At 41.3% G+C, this 25,425-nt stretch overlaps 1 protein-coding gene across 1 annotated transcript; it reads right to left on the bottom strand.

Moving 5' to 3' along the window:
• Positions 1 to 222: 222 nt before the first annotated feature.
• On the bottom strand, positions 223 to 24,970 carry pxylp1 (2-phosphoxylose phosphatase 1). Its single transcript, XM_080888353.1, has 6 exons — positions 24,864 to 24,970; positions 22,526 to 22,684; positions 10,838 to 11,026; positions 9,296 to 9,422; positions 2,162 to 2,301; positions 223 to 2,051 (listed from the first exon to the last, which is right to left on the bottom strand). Exons 2-6 carry the CDS (start codon positions 22,605 to 22,607, stop codon positions 1,024 to 1,026), a joined length of 1,566 nt encoding a protein of 521 aa, XP_080744479.1. The 5' UTR covers positions 22,608 to 22,684; positions 24,864 to 24,970; the 3' UTR covers positions 223 to 1,023.
• Positions 24,971 to 25,425: the final 455 nt, after the last annotated feature.

The raw sequence follows: 25,425 nt of genomic DNA, 5'->3' as shown, positions 1-25,425 counted from the left end.
TTTTTTTTTAAAAAGAGTGAGTTGAAATGGAAGATGGTGGTAGAAGGATCAGCTAACATCTAAAGCAAGACATTTTTACAAGGGTGACAAAACAGGTGTATGAAACGACATCTGTTGATATTCTTGCAGAAATGTTTTTAACGACTTTTAATATAACTGGGTACATTTTAGATGCAATGATTTTATATCATCGCTTTACAAAAAATCACCAGTAAGACAAAGTAAGATTAGAAACAGCTTTTATTTGTTTATTCAGTATTTAAAATCCAAACCAAATGGGTCATAGCTGAAAAAAAAAAAAACACTAAGAACAGAGCATTAAAACATGACGGCATTTATTTTACTGTTTTACAGTAACGTACGTCTGTTCGGAAAAACGTTTATTAGACTCAGTAGAAAGACCAAAATGAGAAGAGGGGCGTGATTACTAATAGCACCAAACTGTCACTATTAGAGTATCGCAAACAATTTGAATGAAGCCAAGAATAAAAAGACACACGGCAACGTGTGAGAATGTTACTGCTAAAAACAAAGCCTGCTGCAAAGATTAAATGTTAAAACAAAACTTGGTCATCTTGAGTTCTACAGCTCAAACTGGCCCAAAGTTTTGATTGAAATACATTATTATACACAAAATATTCCCATCATAGTATTTCCAGCTTCAATATTCCTCTTTCTTACAGGCATTTGGAAATAATGAAATGTTGCAGTTTCAAGTTGTCATGGAATGTTGGAATAAAGTGGCTGAGTGCTGTTCAACTTCCCTTGAATTGTTTGTGTTGTACAGATAGAGTCGAGAACAGATCTTTATAAAATGATCGTACGCTTGTAGAAAGGTTATAAAGTGAAGGTCATGTTGTGTGTGATTGTGTCACACTTCATGCTCAGAAATGTAAAAGGACTATGTTATAAAATGTGGAGACACTACGAGCAGAGTAAGAGTACACCGTCTTCAAAAACATTCTAAATGAAAGTACAACCATCTGCCATCAAGCTTTACTCAGTCGCCCTCCTCTCAGTCTGTCAACCAGGGCGCCTGTAGCAGGCCTCCTTGTAGGAGGTGGCATTGACAACGCTGAACATGTCTCTCCTAACAAAAGACAGGAAATTTTTCAGAGGGCAGAGAGGCTGGCTGACGTGGCGGTCGTGTGGGCGACAGAAGGAGGTGTGAAATGTCACGTCCTCGCCGTTGTACAGCACCCGGATGAATGTTTCGCCGTATTTGGCCTTTGACTTCTCACCTTTTCCACCTCTCTTTTTTACTTGGCCTTGTATCATCGAGGGACTTTTCCACAGTTCAAAGACAATTCTTGCTGCAAACCTTGGGAACCGGGCTTCTTCGAGACCCAGGGCACTTAGCAATGGAGCCACTGTGACATCATGGGCTGAAGAGAGAGTGAAGACCTCCTCGCCCCCGGAACGAGGCTCACGACCAGCCTCGATGCTCTTAGCGATCCGCTCCATCTTGGCGGCGGTTCGGTTGAGGTAGGGATACATCGCCAGGATGGCGTATTTGTGGTACAGCCCCGCTCTCCTCCGGTCCACCTCATCGTCCAGCTGCTGCCGTCGGATCACGGCAAACTGTTCCATAGTCAGGCATCCGCCGGCGCCACTATCCCCTATGGGAACACATGGGAACGAAAGGCCATGGCACAGGTGGCACAGCAGGGAGTCTATGGGGTTTGCAGCTCGGAGCTGCCGAGTGGGAAGACCCAAAGTTCGTGCCATATCCATGTAAGTTCTCTCCAGTTCAGTATCGGCCGCTCTGAGCTGATACTGCCTCCTCTGCTCCTCCTCCAGGTACCTGTTCCTGGCAGGGCAGTCGCAGGCCGAGCTGCAGAACAGCGTGCTCCACTGGTGACGCACGGTCAGCTTCGTCCAATCAAAGTCCGGAAGGAAACCGTAGAGGAAGGCCAGCCCGCTCTGAAGAGTGCGACTCTTCCCTGTGGTCTCCACCCAGATCTGACGGGGCGCCCAATCAGAAGGGAAGAGACTGTGTTGTTTGTAGGCGTGGTGGAGGAGCTGCCCATTGCGAAGGTGCTGCACCACACCTGGACAACGATGGGAAAATGAAACGTGGCATGAATGATGTAGAATAAATTATGTGAGTACTCAACACATAACAATGTCTGTAAGAGTTCGGTTCAACTGCTCTTGTCACCTGTCTGCGTGAGTTCTCCCATCTCACAGGCACTGTGGCTGGGCAGACGAGGAACCGAGCCCAGAGGTGACTCCCAGTGGCCGCGACCCCCCAGGCCCATGTGATGGATGAAGGGGTCCAGCAGGGGGTGGGAGGGTTTCCTGAGGGTTAGTAGAAAAGACAAGAGGAGTTAAAGATGTAATCCATGGTCTCATGTTCACATAACACAGACTTAAGCCTCCGTTGCTGCTCAGGTGGATGTGGTTTCCCCACACAGCTGAAATACGTGACAGTTTAAAAGCTGCTCTTTGTTTCTGAACGGAGATCAGCTTTTTGATCTTAAAGACATCATTAAATTGATCAGAAGTGTCACAGTTGACAAATGATGATAAATGAGTTTAAATCATTTAAAATGACTTAAAAAGTCCAATTACAATATTTCAAACTAATCATAATATTTTCAATCATAAGTGACTTCAATGTAACATCTAAATAACCAAGCAGAGCTTCATTCTCAGCAACTCTACACAATACCCGAATCAAGTTCAGTAAAGGGTGACAAACAGAGTATTTGAATGCGATTAATTGTTTCAAATAGTTCTGTTTATAGGTACTTTCGGCTGCTGCCACAAGGGGTCGCCACAGTGGGCAGTGCTGCATGTTTGGATGCCCTTCCTGACACAGCCCCACAGGGGATTTGTGTCTCCAGCTGGAACTGAACCAACAACCTTCCACTTACCAAGCAAATGTGTACAGCAATATTTGTGAGGACAGATTAATTAAACTGTGCTCAATCTTAAACATTTACTCAGCGTTTTCTTACTAAAGCTGCTTTAAAAAAAAAAAAGTCATCCAGTAGATCCACACATGGAATAACCTTTAGCTCATGTCATTACACCATATAACGCAGCATTGCAAAGGCAAACATTAACTCTCTAAACTGCTTCTAACCTTTCAACAGAACTTCCTGTTCATATTTCAGCTTTAACCATTGGCAGGCAGCTGTGTGACCCCTGAGTGTCTAACCTTTTTGCTAACATGATGCTTGCTCATTTTAATCCTGCTTATGTTTGTTGTCCACTCAAAAAGATTTTAAATGCATAAAAACTAATACAAATACTCCCTTTTAAATCTTAATGGAAAATCTGACTTACATAATGAATTGTTTATAAAATCCTCAAGGTTAATAAATTAGTAGGAATAATACAATAACTAAAGAAAGGTATTAATATAATAATGCTTTTTCCCCCTCAAAACATGAAACACTCGTAAAGCTGAAACATCCATCATTGTTCTCCTTATCAAATTCACAGTCACAGGGTCTCCCTCAGGTGTCATGGGACAAAAAGTTAAGTACACTCTGGACAGGTTGCCAGTCTACCACAGGACCAACACACATCTACGGCTAATTTAGAATCACCAGTTAACCTAACGCGTCTTTGGACTGTGGGAGTCTCCCTGTGGACCGGAGAGAACCAAAGCTGCCATAAGGAGAACATGCAGACTCCACACAGATGGTCCCAGAGGGCCAGTGAATTCAGACCATGGACCTTCTTGGTGTGCAGTAAAGCTAAAACAGCAAGCCAATGCATCACTTAAGTCTATGTATTGAGGCTTTGCAGTAATTTTTATGAAGCCTGCTAGTATTATCCATCCTCTTACACTTATTCAAGTCAGATCCACACCATGGACAGACTCCCACACAGGGCCAACAGAGAGACAGACAACCATTCACACTCACATTCACACCTAACCCCACTAACTGCATGTTAGGAACCTAGAGTACCCGGAGAGAGCCCACTCAGAAACGGGGAACAAATGCAAACTCCACACAGAAAGGATGGTGGATTCAAACCAGGCCCTTCTCACTGCCTTGCCAGTATTATGTTTGCATTATATTTAAAAAATAAATAAATAAATAAAATGTACAGCGCGCTTCCAAAATGTGAGGATGTTTTTGTATTATACAATTTACATAATCTTATAACATCACACTGGGGTATGAAAAAATTATGAAATTGTCATTTGCCATCTTAGAAATCTTAACAAAGCTGATAAGATAACCTGTAATGAAAATAATCATCAGTCGCAGCATGTGGTGCCACTCCCCACATTCACCACCAGGTGTCTCTCCAGCACAACACTGCTCTGCAGCAGCAGCACTGTTCAATATGTGTGGGAGGCAATACGGGAAATGGAGATATAAAAAGATGAAAGAATTTGTTGCCTTGGGAGAAATGCACACATGTACACACGCACAAAGCCTAACACCCACTCGAGCACGCATACAAGCACGCACAAACACGTAGGGATGAGGGCAGCGAGAGGAGCAATCCAAGTTGTAGTAGATTAGAGATGATTGAAGATTACAGTTCAATATAACAAATCTGAGGGAGCTGCAGTTCAGCTCACTCAGATTAAAACGGGTCATGCGCACATACACAGTTTCCATAGTGATTACATACTGGTTCGGGAATGAGCCGTTTTAGAAAAAAACAAAAAAACAACACGCACACAGAGCCGTCATTACCCTTAAATCATGCCTGTGATTGTTGTGACGCAGCTCTACAGCTAGCAGCTACATTACAAAGGACAATTGCATGATGACAATGGGTAGTTTGTGCTTTTTATGCCAAAACAAAGGCTTCACAGCACTAAACTCTTAGTTTTTTAATCATTATTGCCTTTTCCTATCATGCTGCATCAGCAGCTGTTGTCACCATTTAACCAAACCTTTCTCTGCATTATCACAAGTTAATACTCCCTTAAACGACACTGAATATGTGCTATTCAGTGCCCACAAGTGCTCCAGTTCGGTGCCATCAACTGATGACTTTGCTTTAGGGAGTTTGAGACAATTCACATTTTAATTGGCTACACTGGGAGACTGGATGTCAGCGGATGGGGACACTAGTGCAGACAAAGAGCCAGCCAGGCTGTCTATTAGGCTGATTGTTGCTAACCAAAGATTACACAGCCCAATTACATTAAGCAGGGATTATTATCACTGAATGGGATGGGGGGAAAGATTAGTGTGGCGGGAGGAAGGGATGGAGAGATGAGGAAAGAAGAGGTAGCATGAGTGGAGGGGGTGGGGTAAATAAAAAAGGGAATGAGATGGTGTGGTCAAAGCTGGGATGAAAGCAAATCGGATGACTGGTTCAGGGAGACAAAAACCTGGACAAAGACTGCATTGGTAGAAGAAGAAAAAGCAGAAGAAGAAGAGAAGAGATGTTCCCCGATGAAAGAGCTCAGTTAACCACAGACGGAGACAGTGGGTCGACAAGCTGGTGCCAGGGTACACACACAGAGGCGCACACACACAGAGGCGCACACACACAAGGACACACACTGCTGAGCTCTCTGTAAGGATCCTGCCCAGGGCATATGCTAGTTGAGATCCCTGTAATTACATGCTGGTCTAAATAAAAACAGAACTACCTATGTTATTACCAGAATAAACCAAGACATACAACAGACTCACCAAAGCAAGACAAATGCATTTCAGCTAGGTTATGAATCTTTCTGAGATCTACACCTGAAAAGAATTTTGAAGTGGTGACCAAGCAAGCAGCAATGTTTGGGACCGAAGCCAACAAGGAAGTGTCCAACCCCCCTTGAAACAAAGCTGAAGTTTGCTTCACAAGTGGATCATCCCCATGACCTCTTAGGTTAAAAATGCCAAAATTCAGCCATAAAAATGTCATGTTTACAACGTGGTTTTAATTTAAACCACGTTGTAAACGTGAGAAAATGTTAGCGTGACTATGAGTGCGAATGGTTTTCTGTGTCTACGTGTTAGCCCTGCGACAGACTGGCAACCTGTACCCCGCCTCTGGCCCTAAGACAGCTGGGATAGGCTCCAGCGCACCCCGCGACCCTGAAAAGGATAAGCAAATGGATGGATGGAGTATTTATTCATAAATCTTTAACAGATGAGATATTTCAGTTGGGACTAAATAGACTGAGGACTGACACTGAAAACATGGCCATCAAAAATGAAACACACTGTCATGATGGTCATTTAGTTACAGCCAAAAATGAAAAGAGGTGAGTGTTTACACAGAATATTAACGGGGAGATGCAAAATGTGTGGCGACAGAAGAGCAAGTTGATGGTTCAGCTAAATATATATAAGCATTAAAATGCCCCTTATAATGCTGAACTTTGCACAGAACGAGCTATTTCCCCACAAACTAATCCTGCATAAATAAAACTGAGGAAACTCATATTATTGTAGCATTTTAGTGTCTAGACCTTTTAAATAATGCCCACTCTCAATCAAAGGGTTGTTATCAGCAAACTCAGCATGGTTAGGAAACCTGTCCATTCTCAGCTTATCAGGTTTCACATGCTGGACTTTATCATATTTTGTGGTGTTCCTGGGCAGCCTGAGCGGCACCGTGGAATTATGAACATAAGAGAGAAGCACTGCATCCATAAGAAGTTGTTCCTGGGCCTGTAAAGTGTTGTCACTGGCTGCTATATCACACTGGGCGAAGATAAGAACCAGGCAGTTTTGTGCAGGCTTCTCTGTACATAACTTTACATTTAAAGAGCTTCTATCTCAGTCTGCTGGTATGTATACATGTGTGCATGAAGCTTTTTCTGCTTTTTAGTTGCTCCTCTGTGAATATGTATTTGCAAAGTAGCTTTGATGATTCCGTAGCAAAGAACCAGTCGTCCTCCTGCTTAGAGTGGTCGTGCAGCTCACAGCAGCTCACAAGATCAGAAGGACTAACCATCTGCAATCCAAGACGGTGGAGGTGGAGAAAAATCAAGAGAGATCCACTCAGAGGGGTGTATCTGAATGATACAGAGGGCCTCAAAACAGCAAAACGCACAGCACTGCAGCCAGCAGGGAGAATGTGACGTGATGTAATGAGACGGGAAGAGTCAGGATTAGTCAGGACCAGTTGGTCAGCAGCAAAACAAGAAGAGTGGGGATGCTCTCAGACCGATAAACACGAAGATAATGGGACACTTCTGTGTTGGTAGTAGTATTATAGTACAAGACTGAGTATTGAGACTTTTTACACAATACGCAGTCTTTTGCACATTTCTAATTACACTGTTGTGACTGCACTGTCTTGTGTCTGTATCGCTCTGTTCTGTCTGGTGTTGCACCATCTTTGGGGTTTTTTTTGCAATTTTTGAACATTGCACTTTATATAGTCCTGTGTTGACTGTCTGTTATATGTCATATGTAGCACCATGGTCACTGTGTACTGTACCACTGCAGACGGTTGGACTAACAATGAACGGAAGTTAGGGTAGTGGTGCAACTTGAGATATTTAGCAAGTTGAGTCTTGAATACAAATAACACTAAATTCTTCCACAGTGAAGGCAGTTCAACACCAAACAACAAGACAACGCATCAAATCCAAAATCTGCTGCTATATGCTAGCTTTGCTATGGGCATGGCCATATTACTAAGATGATGTGACAGTGCTTTTTAAATATATTTTTACTTTTCTGTCACAACTAGTCATGGATTACTGTTTATGCTCTGCCCGACTCTGCTTAGATCAGCTGGTTGTTGATTTTGTAGAGTTGCCAACAGGGAAGTCCTGCCTCTGAAGAACAAACTCCAATAACCTGGTGGAAGGTGTTTCCTCCATCTCTTCTTTACTCATTTTAAATTTCACTTTAGACACAAATATATAATCAAATAACAAACATTGGCTCATATATGTGGATCTACATATCTTTGTGAATGAATTTATGTGGTAAAAATACAATCCAAGTAGAGAACTACTTTATTAAAGACAAAACAAAAATCTTTGAAAGTCAATATTCAGTAATAAGCACTAAAAACAAATTGCCACTCCGCCTGATGGGAACGCTGTTATTCTGTATCTCATTGTACAACCGTATAGTCACAATAAAGGCATTCTATTCTATTCTATTCTATTCTATTCCTGCAGGTACTTGATCATAAACCGCCTAAACCAGAGCGACGCTTTATATTTAATAATCAAATGTTCATTGCATATCAGCTGCAACTAACTAATCTGAAATGCAACCCTTTGTTTCAGCCTGAGAGATTGGCATGTGGCCTGCACTGTCCAGATGTGCAGAGCTGATGTTGCTGCTTTAAAGCTTGGTGCAGAATTAAGTTAAGAAGTGACTGAATCTGAAGCCAGGTACACAGCCCAAACACACGACCGGTTACAGAGAATTTATTGACCATATGGTCCAAAATCCCACAGAGTGTGAGTGCACAAAACCCATCTGACCGAATAACAAGAAAAACTGCCATAGCAACGTGCATTTGCAATAACTGAAGTGAACACAACCACACAGAAGCAGACCTCTTCTGAAGCTCAAGCACAGGGGCAAGCTGGCTTTTAATAACTTCCTATCAGGAAGCCTTGTCTAGCCCCCTCTTGACTGAGCTGCAGAGCCGGGAAGAGCAGACGCACTGTAAAGTCTGGAGAATGGAGCATAATGAATAAAGGAAGATAACAATATTAATTTCTGCGTGTGTGTGTGTGTGTGTGTGTGTGTGCGTGTGTGTGTGCTTCCACGCATTTCTATAGGGAGTTTCTGTCCTGCCGCCTGCAATCGCTGGAAAACCAAGCGACTGTCTGGGGTATTCATATGTTTAATGCTTATACAGGTCCTGATTTACCAACTGTGATGCAAATTAATTGCTGTGAGGCTCTTGAACATCACACAAAAAAAAAAATCTAAAGCTGCTTTCTCATTGAGCTCATTTTCTGACAGCTGTTATCTAGCCAGCAGTTTTTGTAGGAGGATATCAAAGCCTGGTTCAGTAATTGGTGTCTCACTCTCACCCACTTCCCATCAGGTCTTCCTGCCAACCATTAGACAAAGGGGGCCAGAGTTCATAGCTGGGAGATTACTGCTAAGGAAGCACTATTCTCCAATCTGGTTTAATTAAAACAGTGGGCACAAAGCCTTCATTTTCACACTGTAGAAACCACTGTAACACTTTAGTTATGCCACTCATGCTCTTGCCCGTCTGTTAAAAGAGTAAAACACCACACTAATCAGCTTCCGCTACACTTTTAGATCAGTCCAGAAAACATTTCTTGAGGTTTATTGTAGCATCATGTTAGAATAAGAATGTGATTAATAAAAAATGCTGCAGGTTGTATTTGTTCATCTAATGGGAAACGTGAGTGTACCTGCTAGTGGACAGGGTGCAGTCAATGGCGGGTCGCTTGGTCCTGGGAATGGAATAAAGCGGATAGCGATCACCATGGCGAATCATCACATGGACAGACAGCAGCTTGTAGTCAGCAGGACTGTGACCTGTCAGAGGAGACCATCTTCAGCAATTTTCCAATGCATGCGGTGGAAAAAGGCACCATTATTCGCCATTATTCTCCCTTTTGTTAGCAGATATCAGATTACTTATCCAAGCATCAAGACTGTGGTTAGATTAGGATGTAGCAGGAATATGATGATAAGAAATTAGAGCAGGTATGTTCATTTCTTTCTATCAACAATTCAATCACTTTACAAAGTGTGACTCTTAGCGACAAGTACATCGAATTATCTCCCGTAGAGTTTCTGGCAATCTCCACAGAGCTGTTTCCCCAACTATCACTGTTGTTTTTGTTACATAGTCCAACATGTACTCATTCTGACACACAAGGGAGAAATATTTTCAGTTTTAAAGTTCTCATAAATTCACTGTTTTAACCTAGTACCAAATGGAAGGCAGAGATAGTTAGCATATAGTGCACTATACAAAAAATATCACAAGATTTGAGACAATTTGAAGCAAAAGTGCTCTGCTCGGGGCATCAACTAAGGCTGGAGTTGGCAGCAACATGAGACACATCAAAGAAATTGGAGCACTGTCTGTGAGTGTATGACTGTGAGTGTAAGTGAGTTATTTAAAAGTCAAATCAGAAGATAGGAGATGCAGGGAAATGAGTGTGTGTCCTTGGGAACATTTCACCACCTTAAAACAAAAAAAACACCACTGCGCATGTCAATAACTTTGGATGCACAGTGTCTGTCAAATCTAGCTTTATGCCACAGATGCTATAAATCAACACAAGTATAAGTAGCAAAAATACTTTTTATGTTTCCGTAATGGTTGATCCACAAGTATGTGTGGAAAAAAGAAAAATATAAAAAAGAACATTAATTTTTGATTAAGATGCAAAATGACACTTATTTACTTGCATAGCCAAACAGGAAAATCAGTATTTAGTGATTTATTGTCCAGTGTCTGAAACTGTCTAAAAAAATATATGACTATTTATTATTTCTTGTTCTTATGACAGGTGGTCTAATAAATCTAAATGATGAACGTGATTTATTTTCCTCCGGTGAGAGAAACTACCATGCAGTGAATTAGTGGTTGCTTGTGTAACTCATCTCAAGCAGTGCAGAATATTTGTATAATTGCCTCAGGCTAGAAACAGAGCTGTACTGTAGTGAGATGGAGCTGCAGCATTACAGATGATGCAGTCCAGGAGAAGTGACGTCTCCAAAATTAACACATCCCTCGTGCCCTGACACACTAAAGCTGACATTATTACTAAATTAAGCATTTTTTGTGCTGTCCATCAAATCTGCTTCTGACTCGTGCAAAGAGAGAGCCGGCCTCAACAATATGTCTCTCACATAACCAAACTCACAATCACACACAGCATTAAGGTTTTTTTCAGATTTTGCTTAAATCAGATTTTGTGTCACTGTGCAGGTCTCACCCTCCCAGGCCTGTTCAGTGCGGTTGGGAATGTTGCAGTACCCATAAGCCTCAAATATGGGGTTGGGCTCCTGGGTGTGAGGCTGTGGGAACACTCGCTTTCTGCTCTTCCCCACAGCCACCCCGATACCTCCATCCGCAGCATGGAAAGGGCGCTCCTCCACTATCGGTGTGGTGGGGATCAGGTTCACTGTGGAGAAACAAAGTGGCATGAGAACAGGTAGAAATACAGTATATATGTGTTTTTTAAGTTAAAAGTAAAGGTAGAAAGAGAAATGAAAGAATTAGGAAAACTGAAAAACATCAATCTAAAGCATCATAGTGAGCAGCTTCACTGGCTTAGAACTCTAAATAGTACTGTTTTGTCTTCTGCCCAGGGATCAACATGGGACTTTACTATTTCATTAATCTGTGTACAACATTTAAAGTGTTTTCCATAAAACTGGATTCTATTTTTGGCAGTAGCTTACGTGGGTCCCTGCAGGATGTTGTAAAGCCAACTTTATGATATCAATTATGCTCACAACAGTAACCTGGTCCTGCCAGCTGACAGGGAAATATATAGTGCTGAACATGGTGCCATCATGGTACCTTCTTATAATAGTAATAATAATAAGATGGAGTCTAAAACCTGGCAGCACGAGTTTCAAAAGGTTTTCATCTAATGGTAAATAGAGGAGAAAAGTAAAACCACAAAATAATGGAGTAGCAAGACACAGACATCTGAGAAAACCATTTCCATCTCAGTTCATCTCCATGTCAACAGCTCTGTATCCTAAAACCCCCTCACTGCCACCACAGTGTTGCCTAGGCACTGGCTGACCTGTGAACCCGAGGAGAAATGGTCCAAAGAGAGTGGAGCGGCAGTGGGAACTGGAAGGATCATTTAAATGGATCCAACCCTGAAGAAAAAGAGGCTGAACCCACACACACACACACACACACACACACTCTCCAGGCTGGCAAGTCAACTGTGTAAACATTACATCCTGCTGCAGAGAAGAAAAAGAGAGGCCCACTGTCTGCCTCATCATAAAAGACCTAATGAGTTTTCATTTCTCAGAGTGAAATGACTGAAAACAACAACAGAGTGTAAATAATGTTACACAGCGCCGTGTCTCCAGCGGGGCTCATCAAGACCGTACAGTTTGCTCAAATATTTACTTCTGTTTGTACTTCACACTAGTATTTACACCTTTTTTATACAGTAACTTCAGATTGCCTTATGCCTGCTTTATATTTTACCATAATGCCTTTAAACCCTGAGAAAGCCCTCTGAATTTCCACTTTATTGAAATGTACTACACAAATGAACTGCCTTGCAGTTTTGCTCCAAGGATCGTGTTTTCCATTTGTTTAACTGTCACATGCATTGTGAGCTGTCTGTGAAAGACTCCATACTTTCTAATGTCCCGCTCTGAAAGGACATTAAATATCCTCATGGCCCATCAATGTAACCATTGTGCATATGTGCAAAATTAAATCTTGCCTATTACCTTAACCCGATTTAAATAATCCTTTAAAGGCATTTATCAATTGGAAAGACCCAGACTGTTGCTGCTTCCAGCTATTCAAATGTGAGCTTTGGCTGCTGTTTTTAAAGCGCATGAGCTTTTGCTTTTAGGATCCTTGGTTTTAGAACAAACTGACTCGCAACATCAGTATCTTTTAAATCCCTTTTTTTCTGTTTTACTTTGGTGCATGTGCATTATGAGTTTTCCACTCAGTTAGGTTTAGAAGTAAATATTATCAAAAGGAAAACACAATAGTTCACTCAATAAATATTTAAAAAGTGAGACAAACAGCTCTGCTTTTAGTAAAAGTAGCTGAATGGAGCCATATCTCACATCTCCCTCAGCAGCACAACAATATTATCACACACAATCTGTGCAGCTGATGTACGTAAAGCACAACCTGTCACAGGTGTTTGTCAATGCTTCTTAACAGGTTTGTCATGATAATCCTCGTCTAAGAATTGTAGTACACAAATACTAGAAAAGCTGGTAGACTTTTAGAACATAGAACAAGCAAGAACATCTAAGAACAGTTATTTACCAAGACAAAGCCTGATGTCTTTGTCTTGGTAAATAAAAAATGAAAGTCTTCATGAAAAGTTTTGAATTTGGACATAAACTCACCACAAATGAGAAAAACGACAAGCTCAGCGACACGAGTGGAGAGCATTTTGACGACCGTTCAGTAGCTCGAGGTCTGACTGCACACACTGGAGCTCATTCATTACCATAACTTGTCCTCCTCCACTCACTGTGCCCCATACACTGCTACCCCCCACCACCACCACCTCCCAGCAACACACACACACACACACACACACACACAGTCTGCCTGGAAAAACCAAACGTTTGGAGGCCAGTTCAGTCACAGTTGCCTCCACAATGGGGCTTTTGTTACTCCCTGCCCGACACTGTCACGTGCATACACAGAAACGGCAAACAGAGCATTACGCACACGGGACACAACAAATTCATGCAGACATGCTAAATGTGGCTCGATTAACATGCCTTCCAAGTATCCTTCCACCTCCGTCAGACCTGAGAAGAGGGCTACCTGAGTGTTTTCAGCAAAGGTGACAGCATGCAAACATACACGCATCCTGACTCACAAACTCAAAGCTAAACAGTCTGCCCTGTTAATTCTCCCACCTCTGAGTATGTGTGAGGCCATCATTATAAACACGCAGCCTGATTTTTACCTCAAGGCAAACAGGCGGCTCTGCCTCAGAAACGCACACAAACACATCTGTGTCAAGTAGAGCACCGCTGTGATTATGGAAGTATAAAGATACTCAGAGAATGTGGCTTGGCCTCAAATCAAGAAGGTGGGTGCCCACTTATAGTACCCAATTTGAGAGCACACTGTACTGTCAGCACTGCTGTAACCAAAGCCCAGTGGAAAAGATGGAGCAAATATTGACTCATAGTACAGACATAATGAGCAGCTGGAGGCAGCCAGGACTTGTTGCATCCTCACCTTATGTCTAGTGAACGTGAATGGAACAACTCGTGACAGAAAAGCTCATCAAGAATGAAATCATTCACAGCTGGAGGAGGCAGCGCTATGGGGCTTTACAAACAATCCACAGGGACGAAACAGATTAACATCCTCGTGGTTCGCATTTCATTAATCACTAATGGTCAGTGTTACAGCAAAAGCACCCATAAGCTCCTGATTGCCCCCGATATAGATCTGAGTCTTTTAATACCCGGTATCTGGTCGGATTTATTTTGTCATTAGGGTGGCAAAGCAGCTCTTTGGTTAGAATTATTATATAAATGTTAGTGGAAACTGAACCATCTGGAGAAAACAAACAGAAAACATGGAAATGCTAAATCATCGTTAAATGCAAATATGAGTGTTGGGTTTCTACTCCACCTACGGTCTGGTTTAGCTGGCCTTGGGGATGCAAGACCCCAAGGCCAATTATCAAAATCATCAGGATACCTCATTTGATCTCTTACATCCAGCTCTGTCATCTAAGTCCTAGAAAGAGTTCAGGGCTGCAGGACAAAATGCATGTCCATGTCTACAGCATCTATATTAAACATCAATACCAACAACCTAATCAGCTTAGTTTTGTACTTAGGTTATGCCATTATCATGCCATGCACAGCTGCCATGTCCTAGCAACTGAACCACACTGATGATTTGCATGACCGTCACAGTTCAAAAGCTCTAAATGAATCTGTATGGTTAAAAGATTTACCAGAAAAAAAATTAGGCTATGCATGCACAAGACTGATTTTTCTGTATTTACAATTTATGATAAAACTCACATGTAATCTATACTACTCACTGAGATTGGACTACTTTGACTTCACAGGACAATAACTGCAGCACCTGTGGCAATTTTTACTCTTCCTTGCTTGACTAAGTGTGTTAACGCTGGGCCAAACAAACAACACCACATGGGCAAAAAGCCCCACAGGTCATAAACCATATGAAACACACAGGTAATGTAAAGCGTGGTAGTCTGTCAGTGTGTTACGCCTATGACAGACTGGCACCGTTCCAGAAGCCTGCATTTGGCAAAATGCATGCTGGGATGCATTTCAGCTCATACATCCTGGCATAAAGTAAGCACTAGAGAAAGCTGATGGATAGAGTGAGGGAATATTCTCAATCTATATTCCAGCTAATATGTCTGAACAGTGCAGACAGTTAGTCTACAACAGGCCACTTTAATAATTAGTGAAGCCATTTAATTTAGTATGCTTGACAGTTGAATAGCTTTGCATTAAAAATGTAGGCCGCACCACAATTTGTCTTTAATGCATATCTATACTACACTAGGTCTATTCGTATCGTGCTCTGCAGTATTTTGAGCTGTTTTGTTGAGGATGAGTAATAGCATCGAAATGTTGGCAGGAAAGGCTGAACATCTTCTCTAAAGTCATATTTTCAATACCCGTCTAAATGTTGTTTGTCATGCATTTGCAGCAACTGACTCTTACTCTGAAATCCAATCTCATCAAAATACATCAGCCTGTTTTACTTCAAGCGACTAAACAGCCCCACAGCAAACACTCACAAACACCACATCCGTATTTTCTATCCACCCAATGTAATGAATGTTTTTTAAGAGCAACACCTGTATTTGATGGGCTCTTACTATCAGTAAAGGCTAGTCTCAGTTGAGCCTTGTGAGATTATTATATTATCTTATGCCACATTATACCCCTAATTAAAGATTGTGAAATCGTTATGTAGTTTTACGTTGCATTTAACTCTTGACTTAGAAGAAGGTGACAACTATTAGATTTATTAGACCGATTTGTATTACGTTAGACTGCTGATTTATTGTGAATGAATTGCATTGTTTTATGATGCATTACACTGCTGATTTATAAGAAATACTGTTTTCAGAGAATAATGGCCTTATTTGTCTGATTAGAAAAGAACAGAACATACTACACAGGAAGCCATGGTCATAACTTAGGCTCACTGAGAGAGAAAGAATGTGGATGTTTAGGTTTTATGACTTTGGAGGGAGGCTGAAGCTATAAGAATGTGAGAAACTGTCAGACATTTCAAGATCTGGCGGACCCTCCTGTTCGGACGCTTTATGCTCAAAGTGTTGTATGGAATAAAGAGATTGTTGATTGAGTATTTAGACACCGAGTGTTGTTCTTCCTTCAGCCCAAAGATGAAAGAATTGGGGTATTTAACAGCCTATAGAAGAGGGGAGTCAAACGTAAGGCCTGGGGGCCAGAATTGGCCTGACAAGACTGGACTGCTTTGAAAAATGTGAAGGAGGCTCAGATGACCATACTACACCAAAGTAATTAATAAACAATTAAATGACATAAAAGTTCCTGTTTTTTCAGACTATATTTTATAACACGTATATACTACTATGTTATATTAACACATCACTAGGATTAAATTGCAGAGAAACCTCTGTAGAATGACAGAAAGGGAAGTTTCACTGGGCTGACCCACTTAAGATTAAAGTGGGTAACGTAAAAGCAGTTTGACATTCCTGCTACAGAGGGATGATGCCTACTCTGTCCACGGTCTACCAATGCTGGGAGTTTTGGACACTCGGGTAGGATACACTCTAAGATAGAGTGACTTTTGCTGTAACAATTTTTGTACTTTGGCATAAAAAGTCAGCGTCTATATGCCCCCAGACGTCTATAGATACGTTCAGTTACGCACCTTGTGGTCATGTCCGATGACTTCTTTAGAATACATGTTGAAAGCCTATAACCAATTGACAATAATGAATATAAAGGGCAGGTGAACAAGCTGTTATAAAAGGGAAAACTATTCAAAGAGGCTAAAATGTTTCATATACCAGTCTGTTAACTTGCTTTTATTTTTTCTTCTGCGTTAGCTTCATTTTTCAGCTCTGTAGGGCGTCACTTATTGTAAACCAATAACAGAACTGTGTCTAGAATAAGTAGAAGAAAAGTGTGGAATGTGTGTCTTCAGAGATGCCCGTACTGTAAGATATCATCATGTGGATGCAAATGATATGGTCCGAGACTTTAGCTGCATTGTGTTCAGTCATAGTGTAACGTGAATGTGATATCACAGAGATGGTATCGCTATACAGGCTTCATTCATAAAATGTGTGCAAAAATAGCAGGTGAAGAGAAACTATGGGCAGCTTCTTTACATGATAATAAAAATGACAATGTTGCTAACAGCTGTCTTTGGTCTACTAATAAAAGTGCCAGCTTTACAGATGCTGCTGTTAGTAATGTACAATTACTGACTCCATTACTGATGTTTGTTTTGTTTTTTGTTTTTTTTTGGGGGGGGGGGGGGGGGGGGGGGGGTTGCATTTCAATTATGATTTCCAGCAGAAGAAAGACTTTTACTTGTTTGCACAGCTTTTCTTACACCACAAAAGTAATGCAACTGTATTCATACAGCCATGACTTCCACTCTATTTGTTCTGTTTTCCTTTTCAGGGAAGGGAATGATGATCAGCAGGTTACCATAGCAAAAGGGCAACGCTTTTATATAGTGCAAGAAAAACAGAAGACCACGAACAGAGCCTTGAGCCTCACCATATTTAACCTTAAATAATAAAGATGTAGACTAGCAGTTCTAACATTTCTAAACGAGAGCCAGACCACATACATTCCAGATGGTTTCCAGCTAAGAGGATACCAAGATTGATGGTGTTGAAAACCACACTAAGACTCATGAACGATGGAGTCATAGTTCACGGTTTTCCGCTTTGGTGAGCTCTGCTCCAGCAACTCTGGAAATGGACTGAAATGACACGATTCTTGTTGCACATTTGGGCTAATAATGGCTGGAAAATAATTATTTGGAGAATAAATATAAAAAGAACAAAAAGATAGACAATGCTTTAATTATAGACGCTGGATGAAGGCGTGGTTTCTTAAGTGGAACTTCAATGGCCACAGAAATTATAGAGTAGAATCAGCTGTTCAGAAATGTTCAGAAAGCCAAGTGGGCCGTTGAGTACAATCCCTTCCACAAGATTTTTTTTTCCATAGCATTTTAACTGCATGTACTGGTAGCTCAAAAGCATATCCAGATTTTGCTCAGACACCATCACTGTCGCTGGTAGTGACTGCAAGGGAAGGAATGTGAGAAATGTGGAGAGAGGAATTTGACATGTGCTTGGAGGTATGCCTATTAAACACTTAAGGACACTCATTGGTAGATTATCATTTCCAAAGTAAAAAAAAAAAAAAAGTCAAGTGATGCCCATGCCTGTTAAAACACTGAAAAGAAGCTTTCAGTCTTTTTTGATCCGTCCAAACAGCACTTTGTTTGAAGGGTATACTTATGGGACTTTCTTTTATCGTTGTGTAAACCTCACAGACAACCTGCCTTTCTTCTTCTTTTATATCCTCCCATGGCAGTCCTCTCTCACAGAATCTGACACTCTAGAAGTGCTTGACTCTCACAAAGTTCTGCATCACCTTTACTTTCGCTGCTTACATCTCAAAATAGATTACTCTGAGTTCTCTGGAGTGCCCCAGAACACTGTCATCACCGTCCTCTGGGAGTTCCCTGTCAGTCCCTTCCCCTACCTTTGCCTGCCGAGCTCTAAAGCATGTATTGGTTTTTTTAATTTGAGGTAGTCTGGAGCCAGACAGGCTCATTTACTCCGCTATCAATAATCCTCAGTGACTCTGTCTCTCACCGTAATGATCAACAAACAACAATAAAAATAAGGATGGGCTTTTTCTTAAAAGCAGGCTGGGGGTAAGAAGGAAGAGCAGCACTGGAGCAGATGAACCGAGCAATAGCAGAAAAGTGGAACAAAAACAGAAGCTGACCATCTATTAAACATGAGGAGAAAATCCCTCATGCTTTCGTACCATGCTTTTTCTGGATAATGGCTCAATTCTTTTTCTATTTGTGATGAATAAATGATGACAGCAGCTTTTCTTCAGCAGTATTACTGATCAAAAAAAGGTTTGTGAGGGCAGTTTTAAACATAAACAGTGGTCTTGGGAGGATTGCTACTTGTGAGCTTAACTACAGGTCTTTTTTTCCAGACTGTGTTTTGCTGCACTCCTCCCAACTACAACGCTGCTGTAATTTGTGCTTTGTCTATCTTTGTCTTGGTGGTTGTCTTTCCTCTGGTCTCCATGGCATGCTTTGTTCTTTCCCGGTAATCTGGCACATCTGCACAAGCACCATAGCACTGTATAGTTTACAAATTCAACCATTCATTTGACTGCTATAAGACTAAGCCATGGATATGCTGGTAAACCAGTTAGCCTGACATACTTTAGACTGCTGATTGATCTTAATAGTTCTAGTTAGCTATCTGAGGAGCTTGTGGATTTAAGTTGCTGACTTGACCTTCAGTGAGACTCCTCCAGTGAGTCCATGTTTGTATTCCTTCATGTTCAGATCTTTGAAGGTAGCAAGAATGTATCAAAAAGCAGAGACCTGATACTCATGTGTGCCAAGTGTTGTCCAGGACGAATGTCGATTTACCTCTGCACTGCTTCTGGCCAGCTGTTCTGCACCAGTAGGGGGGTAACGTTGGGCTGAACATTATTAGATCAATGTAGCTGGGTGTAGGAATTGCCTGCATTGACTGACTGAATTGTGGGTCAAATCTCCAATCCCACACTGAAATACAAGTCCTGATAAGCCACAAGAACTCTCTCTTTGCTAAGAAACCAGAGAATTTAATACTGTTAATGAAAAGGACGATATCAAGTGATGAGGATGCCATGAATGTGAAATTCTGGGCTGATCCCAATATTAAATGTACACTGTGTAAAACCTTAGTTACACTTGGTGCATAAAGTATCATACGATGTGAGAATGTGGTCAAACTGTTTATCAGAAGATACGTGTGATTTTAGGACACTCAAGCCTAATATTAGCTGGCGTCATGTTAGCCTATAAGCAGTTGTTATTGTTGTTTAGCTGGCTTGTTGTCAGGCGTCCGGAGACAGGAGGGCCACATGTCTAATCTGCTGACCGTATGTAATTATGACAAAATAAGCAAGCATGTTGATGCATGTTTTCATGTGTTAAGAGTTCTGAGTTCAGTTCAAGACATGAAGCTTGAGGTGGAGAGGATGAATTGGACATGAGGAAGGAGAGAAAGCAGTGGAGGCGGCAGATGATGAGGACATGGAGAAAGACATGATGAGAAAATTATACATGTACAAATATTAAACCTTTGAATTAATTAAAAGGCGTATTATGCATGTGCCCGGTCTCTAACTACATAAATAAAACCAGATTAGGGGGAACTTTGATATCCAACTGAGTTACTGTATTCCAGATGGTCGAGCAACATGGTGGTTTCCACAAACTGGTGACCGCTCCTATATATTTTCAATAGAATAATTCTAAGTTAATAAGAATGCATCAGTTTGTTGGAAGACACATTAATCAATGTATATTTATACTTACAACATTCTTTTTGTCTATCAAAGAACCTCAGCAAATTATTCACTGTACCTTTAAAAAGAAAAAAAAAGTGTCTTTTTGCTTGTTTATTTTTGTTTTCTACTGTTTTTTGTGGGAAAACAAAATGAAATGACCATTATGACCAAAATGAAATGACCCAAATCAACACCGGCAAGACAAAGGATCATAGACTTCAGGAGGAAGTCACCCCCTACAACACCGGTGAACATCCAAGGGAAAGACATTGAGATAGTGGACTCTTATAAGCACCTGGGTGTTCACCTCAACAATAAACTGGACTGGACTACAAATACAGACGTCCTGTATAAGAAGGGCCAGAGTCGACTCCACCTGCTGAGGAGACTGAGGTCCTTCGGAGTCTGCAGGACTCTGTTAAGGACATTCTATGACACTGTGGTAGCATCTGCCCTTTTCTATGCAGTGGCCTGCTGGGGGAGTGGATGCACGGACAGGGACAGGAGCAGGATTGACAAACTGGTGCGGAGGTCTAGCTCTGTGCTGGGATGTCCCCTGGAGTCTGTGGAGGTGGTTGGTGAGGGGAGGATGTTAGTAAAGCTGACATCCATCATGAACAACCCACATCACCCACTGCATGAGTATGTGAGTGGGCTGAGCAGCTCCTTTAGTCAGAGACTGAAACACCCTCGCTGCAGGAAGGAGTGCTTTCACAGATCATTCATCCCAACAGCAGTTAGACTCTATAACTCCTCAATCACGATGTCATAAGTCACTGGACACTGTGAACATCCACGGTCACCACTTCATGCATAATGGACCTTCCATGACCTTCCAAGCTATATAGTTTATGTCTTCCATATTTCCAACTATATCCATAATCACATACTGTGTATGCTACCATTGTATATAGTGTATTATCTTACTTTTTTTCATTGATTGTACTTAATTGTATTTTTGTATTTCCTTCATATATCTGTACCTGAGCTGGGGTGATGCAAAAATTTCCCCGTTGTGGGATCAATAAAGTCTTATCTTATCTTATTATAAAAATATTCAGCTAAACACTAAATGTCATATCATTTGCTAACACACAGTCAACAAAGCTGATATTGGCTGATATATTAGTCCATCTCCACTTTATAACATTTTTAAATACACTGAGTTATAGAGGGGTATCTGGCACTTTTACAAACAAGAAAATTGCAGTCTAGGAGACAAGCATGAGACTGATAGCATGGCACTAATATTAACTTACACAGCAGCTTCCTCCAACATGCTCAACCACTTCTTATTATGTGCGAGAAGGGGAGAGAGCCAGAGAAAAACAGTCTGGATTTAAGGTCCCAAAGTGCAATAACTAGATGAGCAAGAGTCACAGCCAGCTTGCTCTTGCATTATTTTCCAAAAGATTAAACTCCAAATTTGTGTCATTCAAGGCAAAATATGAGGAATAATAAAGGAGCAGTAAATGCAGTCATTTCAGCACCCGATCTTACACTTGACTTTTTTTTTTTTTTTATACGAGGACAAAATGTTAAAACAGCTGATGAAGGACAGCTCAGGAGATTTTAAAGTCCAAAATACCAGCATAATCCTGTGAGTGTGATTTATGGCAGTCTAATCCTATACGCTCGTCCAGACACAAGCTTGCGGTCGCTATTAACACTTGTGCTGCTTCGGGGGCATTCATGAAGCCAGCGCAAAACAGCTTTGCAATTTGTTCACCACACCCCATCTGCTTCATCAAGCAGCAATATTCCCTTTCTCACCAGCACGACTTGCAAATCACATCCAGAGCGGGGCAAGCTTGTCTCCTTTTACAGAGCGGTGGTTTCCTTGCATTCACTGCGGCCGGCCGGGATATGCTATCTAGACAATACCTGAAGGGGATGCTGAACAATGACTTGATTGAGAAAAGACACAATTGAGTTCACCTAGACATTCCACAGCAGATGTGAGGGCGACAGAGTATCGACAGAGGGCCACTGGTGCTGCTGGTTATTAATAGACAGTCAATGGGGGATTCTGCTTTGTTTAGATACAAATGGGGTCTCCTGAATGGGACAGCAATGACAGGATATGCATGTGTGAAGACAAAACCACAAGCAGAAGAAAAAAATAACAGAAGCAACTTAAGAGGAAATAGCAGAAAAAACACACTAGTTTATACCTCAGTGTTTCTTTAATAGCAACAAGAGTTCAAAATAAAAAATAAAATAAATGGTCCATGATCCCGACCCCTCCAAAAAAAACAAATCACTCACTTCACTCATTACATGAATGATCGGACATCACACTTCAAACACACCGTACTTACAGAACTGGAGGCTCAGGCTGAGGATGGCCAGCGCTGCTCCACCTACCACCACCAGGAGGAGGAAGCGGTTACGAGCCAGCATCTTGTCATTTGATCATGTGATTGGTCTGCTGCGCCCCTGTCCATGAGCCATCCAGACCAAGTCCAATACCCTGCAGTCTGGACACAGAGCCAGGGAATCCATGTCAAACAGTATCTTTACCTTTGCCTGACACCCCTGAAAGTTTCATGCAATAAACTTGTTTCTCCTTGTGCTTCACAACATTTCAAATATTTCAAACATATCAGCAGATAAAGGTTTTCAACCCTTTATGTCATGAAGTTCACTGATATAATACATTTGCCCATATGAAACAAATGCTGATGAATGGACACCTCACGAAAGCACAGCTGAGCCATTCTGGCACAAGCTCCGGACTGTTTCAGGAGAATCAATTTGAGCGTGCATCAGATGTGTTGTCTCTGCTGGAAATACTCCAAGCGGTTCGGGCTAACTGGACAGCGTGTGCAGGCGCTGAAAACACCACGTCCACTCGCTTGATGTGAATTTACACCAGACAACCACATTTGTCTGTCACATAGATGTAGTACTAAGACACTTTTCTGAAATCGTCATCTAATGTGATCATTTTTCAACTCATCGACTGGAGATGTGACAGAATGAAAACACATTTAACTGTCCAGCGTTCTTGATGTCATGATGCATCTAGTGCTGGTTTGTCATTAATAAATCAGACTTTGGTTGCTGCAGCAGAAAAAAAAGACAAAATTTCATCGCACAAATCAGTGGTGCAGATTTACACTTTGCCTGAAACAGAGCAAAAGTGCAAATTGGTTTGCAAATGCAGGGCATCATTGTCACTTAGAAAGTGTATGAATCAGAATCAGAATACTTTATTAATCCCGAAGGAAATATGCTTATGCATATTTGCTCTCTAAATTGCTTAATGAATATTAAGCTAGTGATGAGTTATATTAATGAGCCTCCCAAGCCATCAGTCCTCTGGCTTATTGCTAGTTACCAGCCAGCGAGCTTGTGTACTTTATTATTTCAGCATATTGAAGATTGCTGTTCTTATTCTGGTCACACTTGGCTTCATTATTTGTTTACAGCACAGCTACAGTTCCAGGTGACTTCAAGTCAAATGGATGTTACATGTCACTGGCCAGCAGCAGCCTTTATTCAGTTTGAATTTTGCTGTAAATGAATATGGATCAGTCAGTATGGAGTAATGCTGCTTTAAATTCTTGACGATTTGGTGGACTACCTCTACTGCATGTGGTTAGGAGACTGAAACGGTGTCTGGTAAACATAGCTGATCCTTTGCCCTGGGTTCAATAACTAAAGAGTCCACCATAAAGCCAATGTATTATACTGAAATCTGTGATTATTCATTCTGAATTATACTTAAAAACTGCAACAGGTCATTCAACTAATGAGACTGTTTTAAGGCAAGACTGTAATGTGTAACCACCTAAATTACGGTTTGCAAATTTAAAAATGGTCGACTACCTTTGCAAACAGGATATTCAATTAATATTACTGCAAGGCACTTTTACGCATGGGCATTATGATCAGAGGCTGAGCCCACCTAAAGGTTTCCTGCATATGTGATATATATTTTTCGCTATATAAAGTCATTCTTTTTTTAACAAAACTCAAAAAAATCTTTCAGCCATTTCTAACCCCCCCCATCCCACATGCATACTACCCTTTAGGGCTAAACCCCGGGTGTATCAAATGCCTGCCTCCGCCTCTGATTTAATCCATATGCTTGTTATCTTTTTTTTTTTTTAATGAACAAGGGAGGCCTATTTTAAGTTAACGGGGTGCTACTTTGCACAATGCTTTCACGTGGAACTCAAAGAATCCAAAATAAAGGAGTCAAATAACATTGAGTTATCTAGAGTCACGCTTTAACTAACAGAAAAAAACGGAAGTACTTGAGAGATGCGGGACAGAAGGGTCTGTTAGCGTTAGTTAACTAGTTAGCTAACATTTAGCTAGCTGGCGTTCATTAATCTTTCATGTTGCCTCAGCAGTCCCGCTGACTGACAGCTTTATGGACAATACAGTACTGTTGCCAGTGTTATCAGGGTTACTGTGACTCGACTTCCTTTCACTTTATTCGTCTATACCTGTTGCTTCAAAGCGCTGGAAAAAGGGCAAGTTATTATGTTAAAGCGTAGCTTTGTGTTACCAAGCATGAATACATTAAGTTGCCACATCAACAATCCGACTCGCTCCAAAAAAAGACGAACAAGGAAACACTAGTTGCACACTTTCGAACAGCTACAATCATCAGCAAATGAATATTTTATTTTTTGTTTTCCTTACCTGGAAGAACTGACGCTGTCAGAGCCACGGACAACAGGGTCAAGCACTTGAATCCAGCGCTTCTGTGTCCGCGATACGACTGACTGTGGACAGTGTGAAGAGACCGGCGTCGAGTCAGAGATGATGTACAGCACGACTTCCTGTCGCAATTTTCAAAATAAAAATGACCATGGCAAATATCCTGCCACATTTCGCACATGAACGAGGGCATCAATTGTGTGCCTTATTTTTAGATATGCAGTTTTTTTCTAATTCGCGAATTTAAGCAGGATAATAACTACCGTGAATATAAATTATGAAAGAGTGAAGTACGACAAAACAAAAATAGTTCTCTTTTGGGTTTCCGGCTTTAATTTAGCACTCTTTCTCTAACTTAACAAATGTGTAAAGTCAGTCAAAAGCGTAGCGCGACGGCTCCATCTACTGGACTCTTTCTTTCATTCTTTCTCCCTGTCCTATCCCCCAGTCATGTCTGTCCCGTTTGTAGGTCAATCAAATGGACCAATATGGCAAGGCCATGATGATCCACTTGGTAAAATAAATCCGCTTGGCATCTTTCTTG

The sequence above is a fragment of the Rhamphochromis sp. 'chilingali' genome (genome assembly GCF_963969265.1).
Source record: "Rhamphochromis sp. 'chilingali' genome assembly, chromosome: 8".
In the NCBI taxonomy this organism is placed as follows: domain Eukaryota; kingdom Metazoa; phylum Chordata; class Actinopteri; order Cichliformes; family Cichlidae; genus Rhamphochromis; species Rhamphochromis sp. 'chilingali'.
The sequence above is the reverse complement of the archived record's forward strand: the minus strand, read 5'-3'. Positions and strand labels throughout refer to the sequence as shown.

What these genes read in the sequence shown, in the direction of transcription:
- pxylp1 (XM_080888353.1), bottom strand. Translation starts at nt 22,607, where the DNA reads ATGCTGGCTCGTAACCGCTTCCTCCTCCTGGTGGTGGTAGGTGGAGCA. An exon ending in CACTGAACAGGCCTGGGAGG is followed by an intron (nt 9,423 to 10,837) that starts GTGAGACCTGCA and finishes CTCCTCTGACAG; the next exon opens with GTCACAGTCCTGCTGACTAC. An exon ending in GGGAGAACTCACGCAGACAG is followed by an intron (nt 2,052 to 2,161) that starts GTGACAAGAGCA and finishes ATCGTTGTCCAG; the next exon opens with GTGTGGTGCAGCACCTTCGC.